Genomic DNA, 22,273 nt, shown 5'->3' on the forward strand with positions numbered 1-22,273 from the left:
CCAGTGATTCAGATTCTTCAGAGCTTCTACCAGCTTGCAAAGGACTCTCCTGTCAAAGTTGCATTTCCAAAGCGTCCAAAAATGGGCCGAAATCTTCACCATTTGCTAAGAAGTCAGTTTGAGCTCAGCAGCCGGCCAGTTTACAAGTCCATCAGGTTCATTGAGGTAAGAGCAATAATACTTGTGGCTTTATGATATTTTTAACAGATCAACGGACATTAGTGATCCTATCATTCAGGATACAAACTATAGTTAGACTGCTGAACAGAAAGTAATATTATAAAACACGAAACTTTTTCGAACTTTATGAACGCTGCATCAAAGTAACAATCTTTTACTTTTTGAAGCTCACTCTCACTCACACACGCACGCACGCATACGCACACACACACGCATTCGTATAATAGTACTAAAAACCATACAACTAAAGCCTTGCTAATAACCACTCAAAAGATAAGTAAACCTTCTTAGTGTTTGTTTTACATCATCAAAGGTGAGTTTGTGTGAAAGATATTATCTGCTTTTCAACAACAGCCATCACTCGATTGAATGAAGAGTTTATTCTTTCTGAGTGTTCTATCAAATGATTCACGGTAGCTCTTTTCTTTTGCGTTAAAAAGTCGGGAAAGTAGTCATCTCCACCAGTTTGACTTTTGCAATTGAGCCTTAAAAAAAAGGTTCATTTAGAAATAAACATCTTTAGTAAAAAACATGAATGATTAAAGGTTAAGCATGTTTCGCACATGCTTAAAGATGCATTAACTATTAATCTTAATTTATGTTTTTAAAGATACAATATGCTAACAAATTACTTGTCTTTAACAAATCAAATTAGTAAACTATTTGTTCTTTAAGGATACATCAATTGTGCTCTTTAAACACGTGTGAATTTAATAAAATTAGCATAATTTAATAAAATTCGCATAACTGTGATAAATTTCGCACGTCGTGAAATAAATTTCATTTTTGTTTACACAGGGAAAAATACAACTAAATGATTTAAATATTCTTGAATAAAGAGGGAAAAAATCCACACAATATGTTGATGACGTCATTATTTAATCAAGCGATGATTTGATGTGTGATTTCTAACACTAACTTTGAGCAGGACACATTTTTTAAACAAAAACATATTTTACCTTTGCAGAATTTTATTCGGCAAAGACCAGGCTCCTTGAGAAGGAGCTCCATTTATTATATGGTTGGCAATAACACGAATATCTGGATGGTAGTGAAGACGTGCCAGGTTTAATTCCCATAAACACGAACTGTCAGCATTGCTGTGTTCTGGATCAGAAATATCTGGTTGGAATGAACCACTACCAAATGCTTCGTTATCCAAAAGAAAATCGCACTTCGTGTGTAACTGAGATTAAAAAATAACTGAGATAAAACTAACTGAGATGGATTTCTTTATTATTTAGGTTCATTTTGAAATCTTAAAAGAATCATCTTTTACCTGTAACATATTTCGAACCAGAATCAAATAATCAAACATTTGTTCTGCGTTTAACTGAAGCAGCATTGTGGAAATGCGTTTAAAAAAACCATGAACTTGTGGCAGCGACACCTGGAGAAGATAAAAAAATAAATTTACAGCAACAACAAAGTTTCTAAGCTTCTTCAATGTTTTGTCAAAAAAAAAAAAAAAAAAACAACAACAAAAAAACAAAAAGCAGAAAGCGGTTGAAGCCTTGAGTGAAATCCTCTTTTAAAAAAGGTCTCTTTGAAGCAGGCTCTTTAATCAGTCTGATTTGATTGCTAACTCTAAATGAAATTTAAGTCTAGTTACAAAGCAAATTAATAATAATTACTTGTTTTCTTCTTTTAAGAAACATCATGTCTAGACACTCTCTCGTTAACTGTACATTTCTTTCATCGCTATCTAAGCATGAAGAATACATAAGGCTGCAAATTTATATTTACATAATATTAGGGTGCTGCAACCCCCTTCTTCTTTTTTACCAGTGAATTTTCAGCTGAGTGTTTGAATCACATTAAGTTAGAACGAATAAAACTTGGGGAAAACATCATTTTGATTTTAGGCTTTTCGTTAGGTAAAATTGTTTATTGCAATTTTACCTCATTTTCAATTGAAAAAAAATTAAGGGGCATCAGTTAGATACAACACCTTTTCTCCTTGCGAATGATGATTGACAATAGATTTAATGACAATAGATTACTAAAAATAAAATGAAATTATGTTGAGTGTTTTGTTTCAGATAAAATTGAATCCCGGATCAAGCCTTATTGTAATTGTGATGTGATCTAAATGATGATCCTAATGCTTTTGTTCTACATGCCATAAATCTATACCTACCAAATCATTAAAAGAGAAACATCTCAAGAACTGTGCTATTATAAGTACATTCATTTAGTTAACAATACCAGACAGGAAAATGAATACAGCTGTTGTACTTGTTGTTTGTATTGCAAACAAAATTGGTAGGCCTAAGATTGAAGAGGAAGGAAAAGAATCCATTAAAAAGAGATCCAGATTACAGCTGAAAATGGACTATTTCCAAGAAAATGATCAAAGAAAGCAATAATTAATGAGTAGATGTATTCCGAAAAGTAAATATGTCAAACATGTAAAGCAGAATGTGAGTCCAAAAAAGCACATAATTGTAAAGTATCACCTGCCAGATATATAGAATTCACCAATACTTTCATGCTTCACTCGATGAAAAAAAATCATTTTTGGAGAATTTTAGGATGGTTTGATGTATTTCACCTAACCACATCTACATTTTTCATAGTAAAATATAAACATTTTTATGCAAATCGATGTTGCATTCCAAACGTTTCCAAGAAAACGTACCACATAAAAATTATATTTGATTTGACCAGAATCAACAGCATTCAAATTAAGTATGAATCAGACTTGAAATCCATAATTATATTAACTGGAATGCACTCATAGTAAACCATTATTGTCAAAAATAAATAACCTATGGAGATCTTAGGTCTGATTTTCAAATACTTATTGCGAAGCAACATTTGCGAAGATGTGTAACAACGCAGTGAATCTACCTACCCCTTTCCAATGAACCAGATGAAAAACTGTTTTGGAACTTTATCCCCTGCCAGAGTTACACCTTATGTAGGTGTTTTGATCATTGGTTTTGGGGTGCTCTTTTTATAGATGTCAGAGATATAGGATTGCAGTTTAGCTTGAAAGATGTTTAATCTCTTTTTCTAGTGTCAAATGTGAATGGCTTCTAAGGCTATGAACATAGTTGTCCTAAAAGATTTCTCCAATAAAAAGATAAAATTAAAAACAACTCAGCATTTTGATTCATAGCTTAAAACTGAAACATATTTTATAATTTTCTATTGCTTATGATGTCTTTGTATTTTGTTTATGATTGTCTATTGGTTATGATGCCTTTGTATTTTTTTTTTGCCAATTCCTCTACGTACACGACATCATGTTTGAGTTCAAATACAAATAAAATAAAAAATGTATCGATGTAATTTTTAAACAGAACTCAACAAAATTTTTTATCCAAAAAAGAGAAGTTAAAAACTTTTACTTTCCAAGTTTAAATTTCTTCAAGAAGAAAAAACAACATAAATTTCGTTTTTTATGCTGATTTTTTAAAAATTCATTATTTCTCACAACCAATCGATGTATTTAATATTATTATTTTAATGCGTCAACTTTATTTGTAATAAATCTTTTTTAAAAAACAAGATTCGTTATAGAGATTTAACTCAATACCAGATAAAAAAAAAATAGCTAAATGATGTGAGAAAAATCATGTATTACTTGTTGTGTTACCAAAACAAAATGTCTACCAAAACAGATAAAAATTTAAAGAATGCCAAAAAAAATTCTTTTTACAATTTGACAAAAGAATTTTACTTAGCAAGTTATTTTTTGTTAATTTTTATAAAAGTTTGTTTTGAGAAGAAGAATTTTTTTTTTTCTTTTGAAATAATGATTTAAGGAATTTAACATGTGTTTTCATTGGGAAAATTAGAGAAAAAATGTTTTCTTTAAAGTTTAATAGCTCAAAAATTTATGATTTTTTATTGACACATTTTGACTGCCCTATATATACCCTACAATAAAGTCATTTAGTACAGTGACAGCTTGGCTGCACTTTGTGTTGAATAATAATTTGGTTTGAAACTGTTGTGCCAAATGGCAAAATGATATTGATTTGTTCAGGTGCCATTTAATATATTAAGTGGATGGAAAAAATGATTTAACCTAAAGCATGCTTTTCAGTAACCACAACTCTCCAAATTACCAAATGGGACTATGTTCACTAATGGAAACCAGTTCACAAAATTTAAAAGTGATAAATCTTTTTTTCTTTATGTTTGATATTGATTAATGCTCTGAATTTTTCCAAAGAGCTTTGCAAAATTTTTATGATATAAATGAATGAGATCAAGTCAGATGTTAGATAAATACAGATTTTCAGGACCAGAACAGAATAACAATATCAAAATTGCAGGGGGCTGTGTGCACTCTAATTGTACATGTGTGCATGTGTGTGTGTGTGTGTGTGTGTGTGTGTGTGTGTGTGTGTGTGTGTGTGTGTGTGTGTGTGTGTGTGTGTGTGTGTGTTAGTGTAGGTTGTTGTGTGTGCATATTTTATTGACAGAAATACCTGCCCCAATAAAAGGTAACAGATTATATAGCTCTGTGTAGAAGTTACGAGGATCAATCACTAGAACTTCCCCTAAACAGACATATATAAAAGCAATTGTTTATTCAAAAAATAAAAAAATCAATTTTTTTTCATACTTTTCAACTTATCAATGGGGAGGGGCAGCAAAACTTAGATTATCTTGAACAATTTTGTTAAACTTTTGTTCTTGAAATAACAATGATTTTTTTTTGTGAAAGATTGAAAAATTAGTTTTAAAAGAACTTTTGATGTTAGTATCAATCATGTTAAGTCAGGAAGCTAAAAGACAATTGAATAGTAGACTTGCTTTTTGCCGGAGTCAAAATAAGGTATTGTGCAGACTGTGTCTTTGAGCACCATCTATATTATTAAAGTCCAAATTTTAGTTGGAGAAGACATTAAAAGAAAGGATGTGGGGGTATAAATAAAAAACAGAATTTTGTAAAACCAAAATATTGAAACAGAATCCAAGAGAATGCTATTCAAGGACATGAAAGTTAGCCATAAGAAAAGATGCCCATACTGGCTTTCATATAGCTCTTATTTTGATATGCAAGGAAAACAAAACAATTTTTTAGCAAAAAAAAAAAAAAGAAATCTAGACATTATGAAAGAACCAAAAAAGTATTGCGTTACCTGAAGCTCGATTGATCAACCAATAAAATCTTTTCAGATGAAAAATTATTTACTACTGGTGTAGTTTTAAACGGTTGATATGATTGGTATATTGCTAAGTCACCTTAGCAATCTATCAATCATATCAACAGTTTAAAACTACATCAATATGTATCAATAAGTTATGAGAAAACAATCTTTAGAACCAAGCACCCTGCATGTCTTGGTGCTGGGTGTTCTGGCGCCTGATGGAAAAAAGATGCCTCTCTATTCATTTAAAGTTTTTGAAAAAATGGGAGCAGAAATTTATTATCCAACAACTTAATATCCAATTGTACAAAGTTTTGTTATGGCTAAAGATAAACTTCCCTAATCTATATTATGTATAAATGCAGGATTGTGCTCCACATCATACTACAAAAAAAGTGCAGAAATTCTGCAAAGAAAATTTTGCTGATTTTCCACCAGCCATCTGGCCTTCTTCCAGCTCTGACTTAAACTATCTGGACAATTTGGGACAAATTTTTGCACTCAACCAACAGAACTTTACATCCTAAGTGCTAGCATGTCTTGAGATTTGAGTAGGACAAATTATCTAGAGATTTCATTTTGATTAGTGGCAACACTTTTAGACACTGCATGCAGACTGTTACAGACAATAAAGGCAGCGATATTGAATAAAACATTTCTTAATGCCCTACAAACCAATGTTAAAGTTATATTGATGTTAGTTGGTTGATTAATGAAAAATAAATGATGATGTATACTCTCTTTGACCTTCTAAGTTATGCTGCCCCACCTTGAATTTTTTATTTTTACGAGCCACTTGCGTAAAATTCTTTTTTTTTAGTTGCTATTTTAAATAAATTAAACAAAAAAAGGAACAAAAAGCAAAAAATAGAACACAAACCTTGGCCAGATAATATTTTAAAAGCAGTTGAAATGCAATTCAAACGTTCATTTGTTCCTAAATTCTGAACACAGTGAAAAGAGAAGCAAAGATAGATTTTTAAAAAGTGCTTAAAAAATTAGTAAATATTTTTATCAAAGATTGTAAATGATTAATTGTACATAAATAGATGTAAAAAAAAAACAACCTCTTTTAATAGTAAATTTCCTAAGCAATTCATCAGATCATCAAAAAACTCAATATTAATGATGTGAGCAAATTTTGACAAGCCTTGTAGTACAACACTCAGAAGATTTGTATTGGTCCCATTCTTCAGTATTCGAAAATATGTTACAAAAACAAACTTGACAAGTTCTGTTTGCTGAAAAATAATATTTCAACAACTTACTCAACTATAAGCATCACATTTGTATTTTAAAATGATGATTGTTTATCTTCACATACCGCCTTTTGTATTTTTTCTTGGCTCTCTACTGCCTCAGTTTCTTGTAATTCTTTGTCTAACTTATCTTCAACTTTTTTTCTCTAGAAAATGTTTTTCAAACTTGTTACCAAAGTTAGTACAAAACCTTTAATATTTGTAATTGCTAAATAATTATTTAAACTAAATATATAAGTTATTTGAAACATCTTTTGTTGTTCCAAATGTTATAGAAAGTTGCTTTAAAATTTTTATTGAAAGTCTATGACAAAAAATAATCGCAAATTTATTTAATGTAAGAATTTAATTTAAAATAATTTTTTGTTGTTATTTTATTACTGATCTATTGTAATAAACCTATTTAATTATATTTTAACTTTTAACCTTCTTCTCCTTTCGAGACATTTTCTTCATTGCTTCATGCTTTTGTTTTAATCTTTCCATCTTGTTGCCTTTCAAAGCTGCCAATTTAAGTGCGTCTGCATTAATACGCAAACAAAGAAAAGTTTCTAAAACCTTAAAAAAAAAAGGAAAAAAAAAAGTGCTTTATAAAGATAAAAATCTTTTACAGTTAAAATTCCATTTAAAAATAGTAATAGGCTATTGAAATTTGTTATAGATTAAATACCTGGGGTTTTACATTAGGTTTACATTTGACGAGCTTGTTAATGAACTTTACAACCTGCAAGATAATCTCAATCTTTACAATAAATGCACATATCTCTTTTTCAAACTTATTTTAGGAATTTAGAGTTTGCTCAATCACTCATCTCACTCAACTATTTAGTTAATTTAAAAAGGAAAGATTATTTACTTTAGAAGGTAAACATATGAAAATTAGTTACTGATTATTTAAACTATAAGGCTTACTTCAAGTGAAATGTCACCAACTGAATCATTGCGAAAGACATTTTTTATTGTATTTAAACAAATCATTCCAGCCTTGATAATAAAACGCCATAATTACAATAGAATAAGAAATGATAAAATAATAAAACTACAATTATTATAGTTATTATATTTATTACAATTATAAAATATGGAACATAAAAAACAAAATACTTTATTATTAAAAGTAAAAACCATAACCAACTTCTGAAAGATCTCCAGACAACTCCATTTTAGGTACAATTATAGCAATGATATTAGTTCGAAAGTTGAAATGTGAAGCATTCTCAAGAAGTTCACAAAAGCATTTTATACACAAAGCAACAAACTTTGACTGCTTTTTCTTGAAAGATGCTTGATTATTCTTTTTGAACATTCTCAAGCAATCTGAATGTTAAAAAATCACATTAATCAATCCAAACAAACTGTAAATGAAAACAGAAGTAAAAACTTCATTCAATAAAAAAAGTTGAAACCTTTTAATGTATCTTCCAGTGTTTGCAAGTAAAGCTTGTAAATCGAAATAAAATTTTCTTCAAAATCACGAACTTTTTTTACATCACAACTAATCTAAACAAATAATGTAATTCTAAAAAAGGAAAAAGAGTAAAAAGTGAAAATATTTTTCAAGTTAGCTAAAATTTTCAATTAAGAATTTTGTTTAATTTTATCTACAAAATCTTAACTGTATACTATTTTCAAAAAACTATTATTGCATTTATGAGCACATAGTTTGTGCAAAATGTTATCAAATTCTTCTTTTAAGATATATATTTTTTCAATTTTGTAGCAGTCATTTTAGCTATTTAAAGCAATTCAGAAACAACAGAAAAAAACTTTAACTTATTAAAAAATTTAAATACCTTTGCTGCTTTTTCTTCTTCACTTAATTCTCGAATGCGATAACTGCATTAAAAAAAAACTTTACAGCAAAACTTTCTACCACGTTAATAATCAAGTAAACAAAATGTAAAAAAACTTTAATCTAGAAAAAAAAACACTGATAACATGTTTTCATTTATTGTTTTACGACATTTCGTTGTGTTTTAAAACATATACACATGAAAAAGTTTCTGCCCATATAATATGTATTGATACAGTAGGACATTCAATGACACATCATGGCCTACTTTATACACGGCCAGATATGTTGCATAAATAAGCCGAAAATTAGAAGGCCAGTTTTTTTTGCCATGGAGGTTGTTTTGATCAAGCTGACAAATTTGTCGTGAGAACCATAGTAAATAAATGCGCAGTAGTTGATTGTCGAACTGGTTATAAATTAAAAAAAAAATGAATCTAGTTCTCTTTTTGCAAGTAAAGCTGTTTTTAGTTTCTCCAAAGATACTAATTTAGAGGAAAAATGGATTAGATTTGTAAACAGAAAAGATTGGAAACCAAGCAAACACTCAGTTATATGCATGGATCATTTTGAAGCAAAGCATTTAAAATATGGAAAACGATTTACTTTAAAACATGAGTTAAAATCTGTTCCTACAATTTATTCTGAAGAAACATGCATTCCATCTTCTGTAATTCCTAATGTTACTAACTTTCATAAACCACCAACTAAGCAAGATTCTACTATCCCAGTTTAAATTCATTCTTTTCAAGAAATGGATAAAATAAAAAACATTGATATGTTTTATGAATTTAACTCTCTAAATGGATTTAGTTTCCAAAGATATGAAAGTTTTGTTTTATATTATCGTTTGTTTTTTGTAGGCTTCACTCCTTTTATCGAATCAATTTTGTTATCAATATTATATTATATTAATGTTATATTATCACTTCCGTCACACAAACTGTTGGTAACAATTTCCATGTAAAGCTACATTAAAAAAGTTGCCCAATTCCTTGTTGGTTTAAAGCTATCAACAATTGTAAACTCACAAGTTTATCTATTTAAAATAATTTGGTGTGTTATATGCATAACCTTGTTGAAGGGAATTATTTAGTTAATGAACTTTCAAAACTAATCTGTTTCAAACCTAAAGGTCATCCTCAATATTCTTCAAAAGTGTTACATTTTGCACTAATGCAAAGGTTTCATCATCTCGGGCTTATTCTCACATCTTTTGAGCAACTTCCTTTACCGTCAAAGTCACTATTAAAGAAGTTAGTATCAGGTGGAATTGATTAAGTAAAATCATTAAAGCTATTGTTAAATGAGGACAAAATAAGCAATCATTGTGTTATTTTTTTTTTTGATGAAAAGTATCTACAGCATTCTTGTGAATACCACAGTGGTAGATTTTACCTTAGTGGTAGGATTTTGCAAATGAGATCATTAGTAAAAAGAATTTTAACTTTTGAAACCTGGATTTAAAACCTTTTCATTCAGATGTGAATCTGAACTCAATTTTAGAGCTATTTAATAATGAAATTCAGGAATGGGAGTTAGATAAAGACAGTTGAGGTTGCTAATTTAATTGTTGGATATATATGCAGAAAATTACTCAGAAAATTACTTAAAAAGTGATGTCATTGACATAAATACAGAATATATTGACCTACTATCCAGAGGAGGTCTCTTAACTCCCTCAAAGTTAATTGCAAGTCATGTTATTAGTTGCTTTGCTATGCTTGATGCAGTGAAACAAAGTCTACTTACATTGGAAACTCTTGACATCAGATAAGTTAGCGAAAATATTGTATATGGATATAATTTGAACCAAAAATTTATTTGTGGTTCTCATTTTGAGTGGGAATTTTCTTTTATCAATCAAACAGTAATTAACATTTTTTATAATAATGAACAAAAGATTGTAAGTGGTAGTAAATACAAAGATACTGTATTATCTTTCAAAAGAAGACAAAGAGAAAAAAGAAGAAAAAAACAAAATGTAGTGAATTTGTGTAATAAATATATATATATATATATATATATATATATATATATATATATATATATATATATATATATATATATATATTTATTACACAAATAAATTGTTTTAACTAAAAATTTGTTTATTATAATTTAAATATCATTAATACCTCAACTTCAAATGCTATCTTATAAATGCATCTGTTATATTTCAAATGTTAAAAATTATTTATTTGAAATGAACTGTGAAATACGGTTTTACTAATTTAACATTTGATAATTTAATTACTTATTTAATATTTAATATTTCAAATCACAGATGAGTTAACCTAAAAAATTTTAATTAACAAATACTTAATAAACTTTAAACTTAAAGAAACTGAGGAAACATTAAGTGTTACTTTTAAAACTATTTTACATTTTAAAACACCGAAACTTAAAATACTGAAAAATCGGCCTTCTGATTTTCGGCCTATTTATGCAACATATCCGGCTGTGTATAAAGTAGGCCTTGGACACATCTACAAATAATACCGCATTGAAAGTTTATATTATTTTCATAGAAGGTTGAGAGAGCATAAACATCACTCCATATACACAAAATCACAAAAAAACACAAATCCAAATTCATGAGAGAGTAATAAAATTTTCAATGGAAGGAAAATTGTCTCAAAAAAGTTGCTTCATTACTATCAATTGGTAAATCCACCTAATATAACTCATTGATATTATCAATTGGTAATATCAATTGGTAAATCCACCTAAAGTTTTGCTAGAGATTTTAAACTTTTGTAAAAAATTGTAAAATTTGTAAGTTTTATTTCTTATTTTTTTACAAAATGCATTAAAAAAAAAAAGCAAAAACGCAGGTTTATTAACATATTACTATAAAAAACTTATTTTTATAAACACAAGCAAGGGGATTAGGGACTCTAGAACCCTCTACTTTTTCACCAGAGGATCATAACAGTGTTAGAGCCTCCAGGTTTACTGCAGGTTTACTACTTTTCTAAAGTAAGATGTTTTTTGTTTTTTTTTGCATCAATTTAAAATCTTAAATGTTGTTTAAATTCAACATGAAAAACAAACCAAAATGAAAAAAATTTTAACTAAAAATTTTTTACAAAGTGACTTTTAAAAATTGTTCACTTGAATAAGATTGAATCAAAAACGGCAGCTGCTCACATGAAACAAATGAACAGCAAAGAGTAAAAGCCTTTTATGGCTTCAAAACTTATTGCATACTTACTTTTCGCTTAAGTCAAGGCAATCAATGTCAGACACAAAATTGCTTACTATGGTCTCATGATTGCCAAGAAAACGTTTTAGTGATTAATTTAAAAAAAAAAATTAATATTCTTAGTGATAAAAATACCTGGGAATGATATCTTTGAACACCTCAAGCAATGACAGAAAAGAGAGTTTTCGAACCACAGTAGGATTATCTTGATTGCAGAACTTAGTTAAAGTTTTTAACTTGCTAATCTAAAAGCATACAAATTTATAAATCATCAATAAAATTATGCATTACATTTTTGTATTAAGTTATGCAAACTTACATTTTGCTCAGGATTTTCTATGACACTTTGTGAGATTTCAGCTATCTCTATCTTTGCATTATTAATATCTGCTTGATGTTTTGCCATTAACTCTATTGCACTGAGTTCTTTGACCTCTTCAGAAGATGCTTTGACCTCTTCAGAAGATCCTTTAGGCACCATTGAGTCTAGAGAAACTTCCTCCACTAAAAATAGAAAAAAAAATTTAGATATTAACCTATGTTTTAATCTAATAATAGATAAATAGTTAATAATTTTGCTGCTATTTATCTCCTTTCAACTAGATATTGATTAAGTTTTGTGATAAATATAAAGAACTACATTTTACATTATGCCTATGATTATATATTTAAATTCCTGAAGACAACTATTGAACTGACCTGGCTTTACTTTATCAATCTGTCGTAAAATTATTCCTTTATCTCCTTTAAAAGGTAATAAATCAACTTTATTTGTATTATTTTCATGTGATATGTTTGCAGTTGATAATCGAGGCTTTTTTTCAAAATCAGGCACAGAACTGTCTTCATTTTTTCTTCGCCTTCCTTGTTTATCACTTAAACCAAAAAGAAATTTTTCCAATAAGATCAATACTTCACAAAAAATAAGATTGCTCACTTTAGTTCATGTCCATCGGACTATTTACAAAATAATGAATTTAAAATAATTCATTATACGGTGAAGTAAGCTAGAGCTTTGCAGGATGTTAAAAGAATCCTTGGTGTGAGATAAACAATCATAAGAAATCCTAAAAATTGACTAATAAAGTTGTAAATCAAATTGTCAACTTTTATGTAACAGCAGGTTATTGCTGGGAGCAAAGGATTATATTAGCATTAAGACAGTTGATGGTAGACTAGAAAAGAGAGAATTAAAAAAAGTTAAATGACCTGGTAGGGGATTTAGCAAATGAAATAACTTATAAGCAATACTTGAAGACTGATAGGTGCTCCTAAGATACAATAGTTAAAAGTCTTGATAAGTTTCTAGAAGAGTTAACAGACAAATTGTAAAAACTGACAAAACATTATGTCAGCAAATCCCAGACATGCTTTTTAAAGCAGCTCAAAGAAAACTCGAAGCTAAACTAGTGTATTATGCTTAAATTTTTTTATTTATTATACAAGTTGATGTTCAATCATCATATTTTTTCAAAAATCGAGCAACTCTCCACCCATTAGCCATATATGTGCAATCTTTAAATGGAATTCAATTGCCAGAAAGCAAATGTTATTGTGCTATATCTGATAATCTGCTTCACAATACTGAGGCAGTCTTCAGTTATGTTTCCAAAATCATACTAATTCTGAAAGAAGAATATTCACAAGTTCAGAAGATCACTGACAGTGATTCACTGACATTGATTCACTGACGGTGATTCACTGACGGTGATTCACTGACGGTGATTCACTGACAGTGATTCACTGACAGTGATTCACTGACAGTGATTTACTGACAGTGATTCACTGACAGTGATCACTGAAAGTGCAAGCAGCCAGTATAAAAATAAGTAAGTTAATTTTTATACCACAATATTTTGAAAAAATTTTGATCAACAATTACCTATTCTATCCAACCTATTTTCAGCCCTTAAAATGTTTTTTAAAATTGTGGCAAAATTGATAACCATTAACTGAATAGGTTTTTTTTATAATCAATAACTTGCTTTTTCTTATTTTAGTTTAGGTTTATTTTGATAAATCTGTGTTTTCATGAAAAGGACTATGGACTAAAAGTAGATTGGAATTTTTTGGTACTGCACACAGAAAAAGTGCATGTGATGGAATAGGTGGTAGAGTGAAAAGAGTTACTTATAACCTATCCTTTCAAAGGCCAATTTGCAATCAAATTTTGACACTGAGGGACATATTAGTTGCTAAGAAAAATTTAAAAACAACAGGTATATAGCATTTTATTATCAAAGTGTATGTACATTTGGGTTATGATTTTTTTTTCTTTATGAGGTCTTGTATCCTATATCATAATGGACTTTTACTCAAAAATAATTAAAATGAGTTATTTATTATGTTTAATTTTTATGTTTATTTATTATGTTTATTTATTATGTTTATTTATTGTATTTATCTTTTATATTTAGTTATTATTATGTTTATTTATTATGTTTATTTATTATGTTTATTTTATGTTTATTTATTAAAAAGTCAATCCCAATTAAAAAATGATAATTTTATGTTTTGCTATAAAAAATATTTTAAAGTAAATTGTATGAATAGAAATTTGAAAAAATGATACAGAAAAGGATTTGTTATAACAAGACCTTACGCTAAATACATTTTTGGAAAAAGAGTTATCATTATTTCTCACCTCAATCATGCTGTTTTAAAACTTATGTAACATCTATGAGCAGTACATTTGACATTTTTCACATGCTGGAAGATACTAGCATTAATTCACAAAAATCAATGAATACTAATATCAATATTAATGATTGGATATTAGTGAATTATTTTGGTGAATTCTTTCCTGGAAATATAACTGATCTTAAAGGAAACATGGTTTGTGTTAGCTGTTCACAAAAAGCTGGCAATTATTTCAAGTATCCAATAACAACAGATATGGATTGGTATCAATAAAAAGCGTTAGAAAAATTTACAAGCTATCCCATAATAGCTGAATATGGGACTTTTTAGACAAGTGTACTAGATATATTTGATTTCTAAAATGTAACAAGTTGATTATACTTTTTCCATTTCTTGCAGACAAGAGTAGCTATTCAGAAAACTACCATGTAAGGAGTTGTTGATGAATAGGAAAATACTACAGTTAACTTTCTTTTATCATTTTTTAACATTTTTCAGAACTTTTCAAAAGTTGAGGAGGTTATAATTAACAAATATTACTACTTTAAAGACAGAAATAACCAGAAAGTGAGATGAAAAAAAAAACAGGAAAATCAGAGATGCTGTCCCAAAGGCCATTGGTTGTAATATAATGATCTGACCCTGATACTTTTTTAAATTACAAATACCAACTACAACATAAAAAGTTGGTAAAAATATAAGAAAAAGGAAGTTCAATTAAAAACTTGTTTGATTTCAAGTTTAACAGCCGAACATAAAAAACTTTCAAGAAACTTCGATCTTCCTTAACTATACCAACTACAAACAGTTTAACTGTTGTCTGTCATTGCAATAACTGTTACATTTTGCAGACAAAATGAACTTTGAAAACAAATGAAAAAAATTATAGACTTGACACAGATTTCCAAAAGCAAGTCTCATCAAACAAGCAAAAATAATGATATGCTTTATAATATTTTATTTACAATTAAATTGAACACTGGTCACCACGGTTTTCAGAAACCATTGGTGAAACTTCCCAGTTCTATTTTTCTTGGAATCATTTTTTAAATAGAGAATAAATAAATAAAATAAACTAAAACCAAACAAATTCAATTTGTTGCTTTTTTAATTTTATCACATAATACCTTGACAAATTTGTTGACAAGAAAGATAATTGAGCCGAGTTTTCATTGATAAACTCTGCCATTTCTTCATCTGAAAACTCTAATTCTTCATATGGATCAAAGAAATCGTTTTTAATTGAAACATTGTCAACTTTTTTGGCAATTATTTGCTGTTTTGGTATGTTAATTGTCTTTTTTGTTCCCACTTTTTTATTTAACTTGTATAATCTGCTGGATTTCATCTGCTTGTTGGCAAATTTATTGTTAAGTTTCAACTTGGATGTAGACTTTGTTTTTGCTTTAGCCATAACTAGGAACTATTTACTGAAAAAAAAATCTACAGAAAATACATTTTATTTTTTTATAAAGCATTTATATAAATATAATTTATTAAAATTTTTAGAATGATGAATGGATAAATGGAAGTTTATCAACATTCTACTGTCTATGTATGTATGCAGTGCCTATGTATGTACATAGTGCCTATGTATGTATATAGTGCCTATCTATGTATGTATATTGCCAATTGGCAATTAAGTAGAATGAAACTTTATTGTGTAAATCTTGCAGTCAATACAGTTTATAATAACTATAATGCAATAAAATAATGTAATAAAATAGTATAATGAAATAAAACAGAATTATTGCTAGGTATGCTTTTTGATTACAATAAATATTAAGAATGAAAACTGTAGCAAAAAACAAAGTATAAAACTTGTTTGTGTTGTTTTTTCTAAGAAGTAGAATGATAAAAGATTTCAATAAACCAATTTAATGTGCAGCCTACATGCATAATCAAATTAACATAATCACATGAATTATTGCTATAAAGTTGTTTAGACTATAACTTTAAACAAACACCAAAATTTTACTTTTTTGCACAACCCAATGTACCTGGCCATAAAAGAGATAACTTGTGCACATCTCACCATAATGATAATAATGACAAAGAACTGGGAACGATAGTAATGTCAAAGAACTGGGAACAATAGTAATGACAAAGTAATGACCTTAGTATTCTATTCAATACCAAAGTGCAATAAAATATAAAAAAGGTTTCATTAAGCCATTTACAGCTACTATTTTAGATTACTGCAAACATTTGAAGCTATTTTTTGAATAAAACATAAGATTTGTTATTACAGAGTTCCTACAGGATTATTGGTAAAAAACAGGAATATTTTCCAAAGGGCTGTGAAGACCTAAAAAACAGGACTTTTCTGAAAAATAAGCTAATTTATCACAATATCTTAAAATTATATTTCTAAAAATCATATAAAAAGACAAAAAAAACTTTATACAAACAATAAACACTCTGTATATATATAATATATACCATAAAAACACCCATAAAAATACTACTTCATGGTAAGGGCAGGAGGAACTTACATGTAGTACAGAAGTTAAGCAGCTGTAGCTTACATTGTTATACTGAAAAACTTTACATTGGTAAAGAATAATATGAAAAGAAAACGAGAAGCACAAACAACATAAATTCTCTAAAATTAATAAAACAAAAGAATATCTTCTTTAAGAATGACAGTATTAAACTTTAAAATCTCATGTGAATAAAAAAGAAATTTAATAATTAACAAAAACGTAACTCAATGAAATTAACTTGAAGTTTTGAATATTCTTTCATTATGTTTCCTCAAGCTTATTCTTTTCCGTTTCGCCATATCCAACTCTATGCTTAGTTCCCTTTTCAGTTTCTATCCCAATTCAACTTTTTGTTGGCTTTCTAAGAACACAGGCTTTGATATTTTTAGCGAGCATATTTTTAATTGTTTGTTTCTAATTTTCAAAATTTTGTTTGCCGCATATATTTGAATTTGAAAGTTGCTTTATGGAATCCTCAACATCTTCAAGTTTCATTTTTTGATTTTTTGATTTTTGATTTTTGCCTGAGGGTAAATAAAGAAAACTAAATCAATAAAGCAAAAAAGAACTTTATTTTCTTTGATATAGAAGTTTAATTAAAATTTATTTCAAAAAAATATTTACAAAATTTACCTCCTCATATTTTCTTTCTTGAAGGTTTGCTTAATTTTAATTTTTCTAACAAAGCGTTTCTCATGGCATGAATGCAGCTTTCTGCACCCATCAATCATTGCATGTTATCTAAGCAGCTCCTGGACCAGCATTTAAAATAAGGAAGTCTTTAAAGATTTATCTTAAAACTACTTAGTAATCACTAACCTGAGCTTAAAGGTAAACAGATGTTCTGGTAAAAGACCTTATACTAAACCTAATTAAAAAAAAAATTTGTAAAATTCATTTAAAAAATTCATAAACAAAACTTTTTGGCCAAATAAATTTATCATAAACACAAGAGGAACTGTCTTTCTACATGTTTTATCACTATTGGCTCCTAAATCCATAAAACACTTCAGATGTTTGAAAACAGGGGATTGCCTTAAAGACAGGATAAAAAATAGAAAACAGGAAAAAATTTAAAAACAAGAAAATAGAGGAAAAAATAGTTCTGTAGGAACCTTGCTTAATTCTTCTCAAAGAAAATCTTAAAACACTTTTGGTTTTTTAATAAATCTTCAATATTATTATGTACAATGGTTGACAGTAATACCTCATAAATATTACAAAAATTTATCTTAATTGCTACAGTCTTAAAAATTAACTTTTCAATAATCAAGAAGAATCAAGAAAAAATTTATAGTAAAAAAAGCAACAACATTTTAACAAGATTTTAACAGCTCAACTAATAAGCAAATTTTATACAGGTAATGAGATTTGAAATCATATACAAATGTAAGAAATAAAATAAGCAAGCACATCATAAAAGCATAAGATTATGTGTTGCTAGTTTTTCTTATGCGAGCGAGCGAGTTGATAACTCTTGCTGATATTATGCGAGCGAGAGATGATAACTCTTGCTGATATTATGCGAGCGAACGAGATGATAACTCTTGCTGATATTTTACTGACTAAGGTCAACGTGGAATTATCAACAAAGACACCATGGAAAAAAATCAAAACATAGATCCTCGATATCGATTGCTAGGTGCAACATTTTTTTTCTTGAGAATACGAGAAGCTTCACGTAAATGCTTAGGCTTAATTGGACCTGTTTCACCCCATTTTTCCATCACATCTAAAGCTGTTTAGAAAAGAAATTTCTTAATAAGTTTATGCCAGCTAATCTTTTACTTTTTTTATGCTTTTAAATATAAACCAGATGGCCAATTTAAAATCTTTTTTTCATCACCAAAAGAAATGCATAAAAATAAAAATCCTGTTTATGATAAAAAAAACTAACCTTCCTCAACTATTTCACCAACAAACACTTTAGCTATGCCTGCCATTGCAATAACAACATTTGGTGGAACAGAAGTGCCTCCTGTTACATTCTGCATAAACTTTGAAAGTAAAAACAAATACTATAAATAAATAAATAAAAAGATATTTAAAATAATGTCAACTTTTATAGCTAAAGATGCAAGTTTAACAATGAGAAAAAGAATTTCCGAGTTATAGATAACAAACTTTAGATAACAAAGGAAAATAGTTCAAACTTAACCATGATTATACAAGTAAAAAAAATAATTTTCAGAAAAACCTAAAAAAAAAATTATATTAGGTTACTTTATAGATAACATTTTTAATTATATTTTTCTCAAAACTATTTATTTTTACTTAATCATGATTATGCATCATTAAGCATAGTAAAAAAATATTTTTAACTGTAGTTCAAATTAGTAAAATCCAAAAATTTAATTTAAAAAAAAAAATAAAAAATAGCACCATAAAAAAAAATCATTTTTATGCTCCTAATAACAAAATTTTTTAAAAAATTCTTACTCTTTTAATTGCTGCTTTTGGAAAGGAAGCTCTCCTGTACATCTCATACCGATTAAGTTGCTCTTCACTGAATGCAGACACTAACATACTAAAAATTTAAAAGAACTACATTAAAAGAATTTGTATTAATGTAGTAAATATTGTTCTGCAATAAAACTAATGTTTCATAATATAGCTCAAACTTAATCTTTGAAATTATGGTTAAATCAAGAGTTGACAAGAATCTCATCAAAAAATTTAAACTAAGAAAGTTTATAAAGCAATAACAAGTTATAGATCTCTTAGGCAAATCTTGGGGCACCTAACTCAACAGGCCACAATGAAATTTAAAGTTTTTACTATATAAAAAAGCATTTTGTGTGTTTTTGAACAAAACCAGCACTGAAAAATTAATTTATTTTTATCAAAATAAAAATTAAAAAAATAAAAAGTACGTTAGTTTTCTTCTTTCAACTTCTTGCTCTTCTGTTAAGGTTTCTTCTTCAATTGTTTTTTTATGATTTGAAGGTGGTTTTACAGGTTCTGCAGCACGTGAAGATACAGGGACAACATCAAATGGTTTTTTGAAAACTTCTTCATCGTTAGACATTATATATTATATAGGATGGTTAGCAAATAAGCTAATTTAGCAGAATACTAAATTAGGCTAATTGCTTTAAAAAAAAAAAAAAGAAACATTAAATATATATTGAAAAATACAAATTAAGCAGAAATATATAAATAGAAAAATATTGTAAATATAATAATAAACATTAACAAAATTTTTCAGTTTCAGTTTTTTTAAACAGGTTTGTTTTAAGGTCAAAAACAGTATTATTGAAAAAATATGTAACAAAATTATTTGTCAATAACACACAAATTATAAATATTTATAAATACTTATGAAAAATATTGTAAATATAAACATAAAGATTAATTTTTTTAAATTCATTTATTTTTTTAAATTTAATCAACTTAGTAATTCTTTTTTTTTTCTTTAAAAAATTAACAATAAAAATAAAAAACAACTAAAAAAAAAATTGAAAAAACCAAAGTAGCTTTTTGTAGATTTGTGAACATATCTGTTTTAAAAATGATATCTGGAAATTTAATCAGATATATGGTAACCTAAATATATAGCATCCCCCTTTTTATTTCAAATTAAGGAAGATAATTGTGTAAATTGAACCAACCCAAAGAACTCCAATTCAAAGTTGAATTAAATTCTCACTAAAATCCTAATATATGCATTTCTTATTGTAGTCCAGCCTTTTCTAAGTAAAAGCTTTAATTGAGACATGAGACTTTGTGGCTTGTGCCAAAGAGAAATTCTTCACAAATACAAAAGCATTTAGTAAAATGTAATTAATTAAAAATGAGTTTGTTGCAATATGCGTCCAAAAACAAAATGTAATCTTGTAACCGCATAAACTAAGACAACTAAGACCCTAAATCATTTCACAGTTAAAGTTATTATTACTTTTAGTTTAGATTTCACTCAACACTACATGTTACTATATGGTTTGCAATAATTCCTGTCTGAAAGTTAAAAAGATTCTATGGCTGATCAACCTATGCACATATGCTAAGTTGTATGCAGTACACATGTCACTTCTTACAATTAAAACATTCTTATGTAGGCAGAAAATTTTTACTCACCAGTAGAGGGGTGTTTGTGATTTTTATTTTACATTTAGTTTTAGGACTTCAATACATAACAAATCCACAGAGTTGTTAACAACAAATTACAAAATATATTGTAGTTTTAGTTCTTACTCAACTATCTTTTATCACAAAAGGATGCATCAGTATACTTCAAATTTGATTATTAAGACAAGTTTGATTTTGTTAATAATCAAAGCTGTCTTAATAATCAAATTTAGAATCTGTATATTTTGAATAGGTTATTAGAATGTTTTTTCAATGAACTACCATTGTAAAGTAGCCAAGTGGGGGAAAGGAGACAATACTGTTGTTTTTTTTTTTGTTTGTTTTTTAATATTTTATAAAAAGTGTTCTAAATAATATTTATTAGATTAGAAATTAGAGTTAGCATCACACATAGTTATAAGGCATGAACATAGTGTGAAACGCAATTATTTTCCTCAATTTCCACAATATACCTTGGTCCACAAACATGTGTTGGATTATTAATGAAAATGTCTCAAAAACTATAAAACTGATTATAGTCAATAACTGGACGACCACTGCCTATTTTTAGCATAAGTTTATCTTTTTCTATAGACTTCTTCACTATAGACTTATCAGCTTGAACCAACACTATGTATAATTTATGGATACATTTTTAAAAAGCTTCTATTTCTTATACTAAGTTTTTTGCCAACATTTAATAAGATAAAATATTGCTACCAAGCAGCTATAACTGTTTGGACTGAAATATTGTAGACCCCAAGCTTTTCATAAATCTTGTTTCTATCTGGATAAGATGTTAATAGATGGTATTTAAGGAGCCATACTATTAAGAAAAAAGTATTTTAAAATGTTGTTAAATATTCGTTCAACAGTTCAGTGTGGGAAATAAAGAAGAACAAGAAGTTGAACTTGTTGCATAATTCACTTTTATTATGGGTTTAGCACACAACTTGTTGATTTGTAAATCGCTATTATCCGCTAACTATTATTTCATAGATACTTTTTAAAAATAGAAACATACCATTTTCCCACGATATTGAAAACCTCTTTTTCTTAGCCTGATAAATAGGTTTTTCTTAGCCTGATAGAATATTTTAATTCCAAGGATGCAGTGATGTTACTGCTGAAAATGCGGACGCTGTAGAAAACATTATTTCTTTACATTTTTTAAGATGTAAAGAAATAATGTTTTCTAGGAAAAAATGTTTTCTGATGTGTTCTTAAAAGAACAATTAGGAATGAAAATTTTAGAAAAGAAAATTAAAAATATTTTCTTCTTCTAAGCTGTTGATGCTGCACATTAGTACTTATTTAAGCTGAAATTAATCGGTTAAAAAATGGGTAAAACATGCCACTTGTGACACTAATTATGTACATTACGATATTAACTCAAAAAAAATACGTATGTTCAGAGAGGTTTTAGCTCACGGTTTTTAAATGGCATCGCTGTATATGTACAAACTTTTACTTGTTCTGTATTTGTTATTCTACGTTATAATAAAATGTTACACAGAAAAGGATCACAG

General features: G+C 27.9%; 2 protein-coding genes and 1 pseudogene across 3 annotated transcripts; 1 reads left to right on the plus strand and 2 right to left on the minus strand.

Moving 5' to 3' along the window:
* Nucleotides 1-425: 425 nt before the first annotated feature.
* LOC145186710 (nucleolar complex protein 3 homolog) lies at nucleotides 426-15,658 on the minus strand. Of its 2 annotated transcripts, none has more exons than XM_090094854.1 (18): nucleotides 15,318-15,658; nucleotides 12,250-12,425; nucleotides 11,870-12,054; nucleotides 11,686-11,795; nucleotides 8,344-8,386; nucleotides 7,957-8,050; nucleotides 7,686-7,867; nucleotides 7,463-7,534; nucleotides 7,221-7,274; nucleotides 6,977-7,108; nucleotides 6,616-6,696; nucleotides 6,359-6,532; nucleotides 6,172-6,235; nucleotides 4,626-4,697; nucleotides 1,815-1,885; nucleotides 1,460-1,570; nucleotides 1,140-1,366; nucleotides 426-665 (listed from the first exon to the last, which is right to left on the minus strand). In XM_090094854.1, the coding sequence occupies exons 1-18, from the start codon at nucleotides 15,602-15,604 to the stop codon at nucleotides 488-490; spliced, it is 2,313 nt and encodes a 770-aa protein (XP_089950980.1). In that variant the 5' UTR covers nucleotides 15,605-15,658; the 3' UTR covers nucleotides 426-487. The 2 variants fall into 2 exon arrangements, with proteins under 2 accessions (XP_089950980.1, XP_089950981.1); XM_090094855.1 differs by having other exon boundaries at nucleotides 7,655-7,867; nucleotides 15,318-15,635.
* On the plus strand, nucleotides 12,573-13,724 carry LOC149884462 (uncharacterized; annotated as a pseudogene).
* A 2,175-nt stretch (nucleotides 15,659-17,833) lies between the features above and the next one.
* Nucleotides 17,834-21,900, minus strand: LOC145186711 (transcription initiation factor TFIID subunit 11-like). Its single transcript, XM_090094856.1, has 5 exons — nucleotides 21,769-21,900; nucleotides 19,550-19,768; nucleotides 19,116-19,203; nucleotides 18,574-18,673; nucleotides 17,834-18,414 (listed from the first exon to the last, which is right to left on the minus strand). The coding sequence occupies exons 2-5, from the start codon at nucleotides 19,702-19,704 to the stop codon at nucleotides 18,287-18,289; spliced, it is 471 nt and encodes a 156-aa protein (XP_089950982.1). The 5' UTR covers nucleotides 19,705-19,768; nucleotides 21,769-21,900; the 3' UTR covers nucleotides 17,834-18,286.
* Between the last annotated feature and the right edge of the window lie 373 nt (nucleotides 21,901-22,273).

The sequence above is a fragment of the Hydra viridissima genome, unplaced genomic scaffold (assembly GCF_058129835.1).
Source record: "Hydra viridissima isolate aposymbiotic clone 2 unplaced genomic scaffold, HvirCarnegie_v1 scaffold_8, whole genome shotgun sequence".
Classification (NCBI taxonomy): domain Eukaryota; kingdom Metazoa; phylum Cnidaria; class Hydrozoa; order Anthoathecata; family Hydridae; genus Hydra; species Hydra viridissima.

Bases quoted from the DNA above. Each gene is read 5' to 3' on its own strand.
- LOC145186710 (XM_090094854.1), bottom strand. From the start codon at position 15,604: ATGGCTAAAGCAAAAACAAAGTCTACATCCAAGTTGAAACTTAACAAT. The intron at 8,051-8,343 runs GTATTTAAATTT...TTATTTGTTTAG, and splicing joins AAGAAGAAAAAGCAGCAAAG to ATTAGTTGTGATGTAAAAAA. The intron at 7,109-7,220 runs GTATTTAATCTA...TTTTTTTTTAAG, and splicing joins AACCTAATGTAAAACCCCAG to GTTTTAGAAACTTTTCTTTG.
- LOC145186711 (XM_090094856.1), bottom strand. From the start codon at position 19,704: ATGTCTAACGATGAAGAAGTTTTCAAAAAACCATTTGATGTTGTCCCT. The intron at 18,674-19,115 runs GTAAGAATTTTT...TTACTTTCAAAG, and splicing joins CAAAAGCAGCAATTAAAAGA to TTTATGCAGAATGTAACAGG. The intron at 18,415-18,573 runs GTTAGTTTTTTT...TTTTCTAAACAG, and splicing joins TGGTGAAATAGTTGAGGAAG to CTTTAGATGTGATGGAAAAA.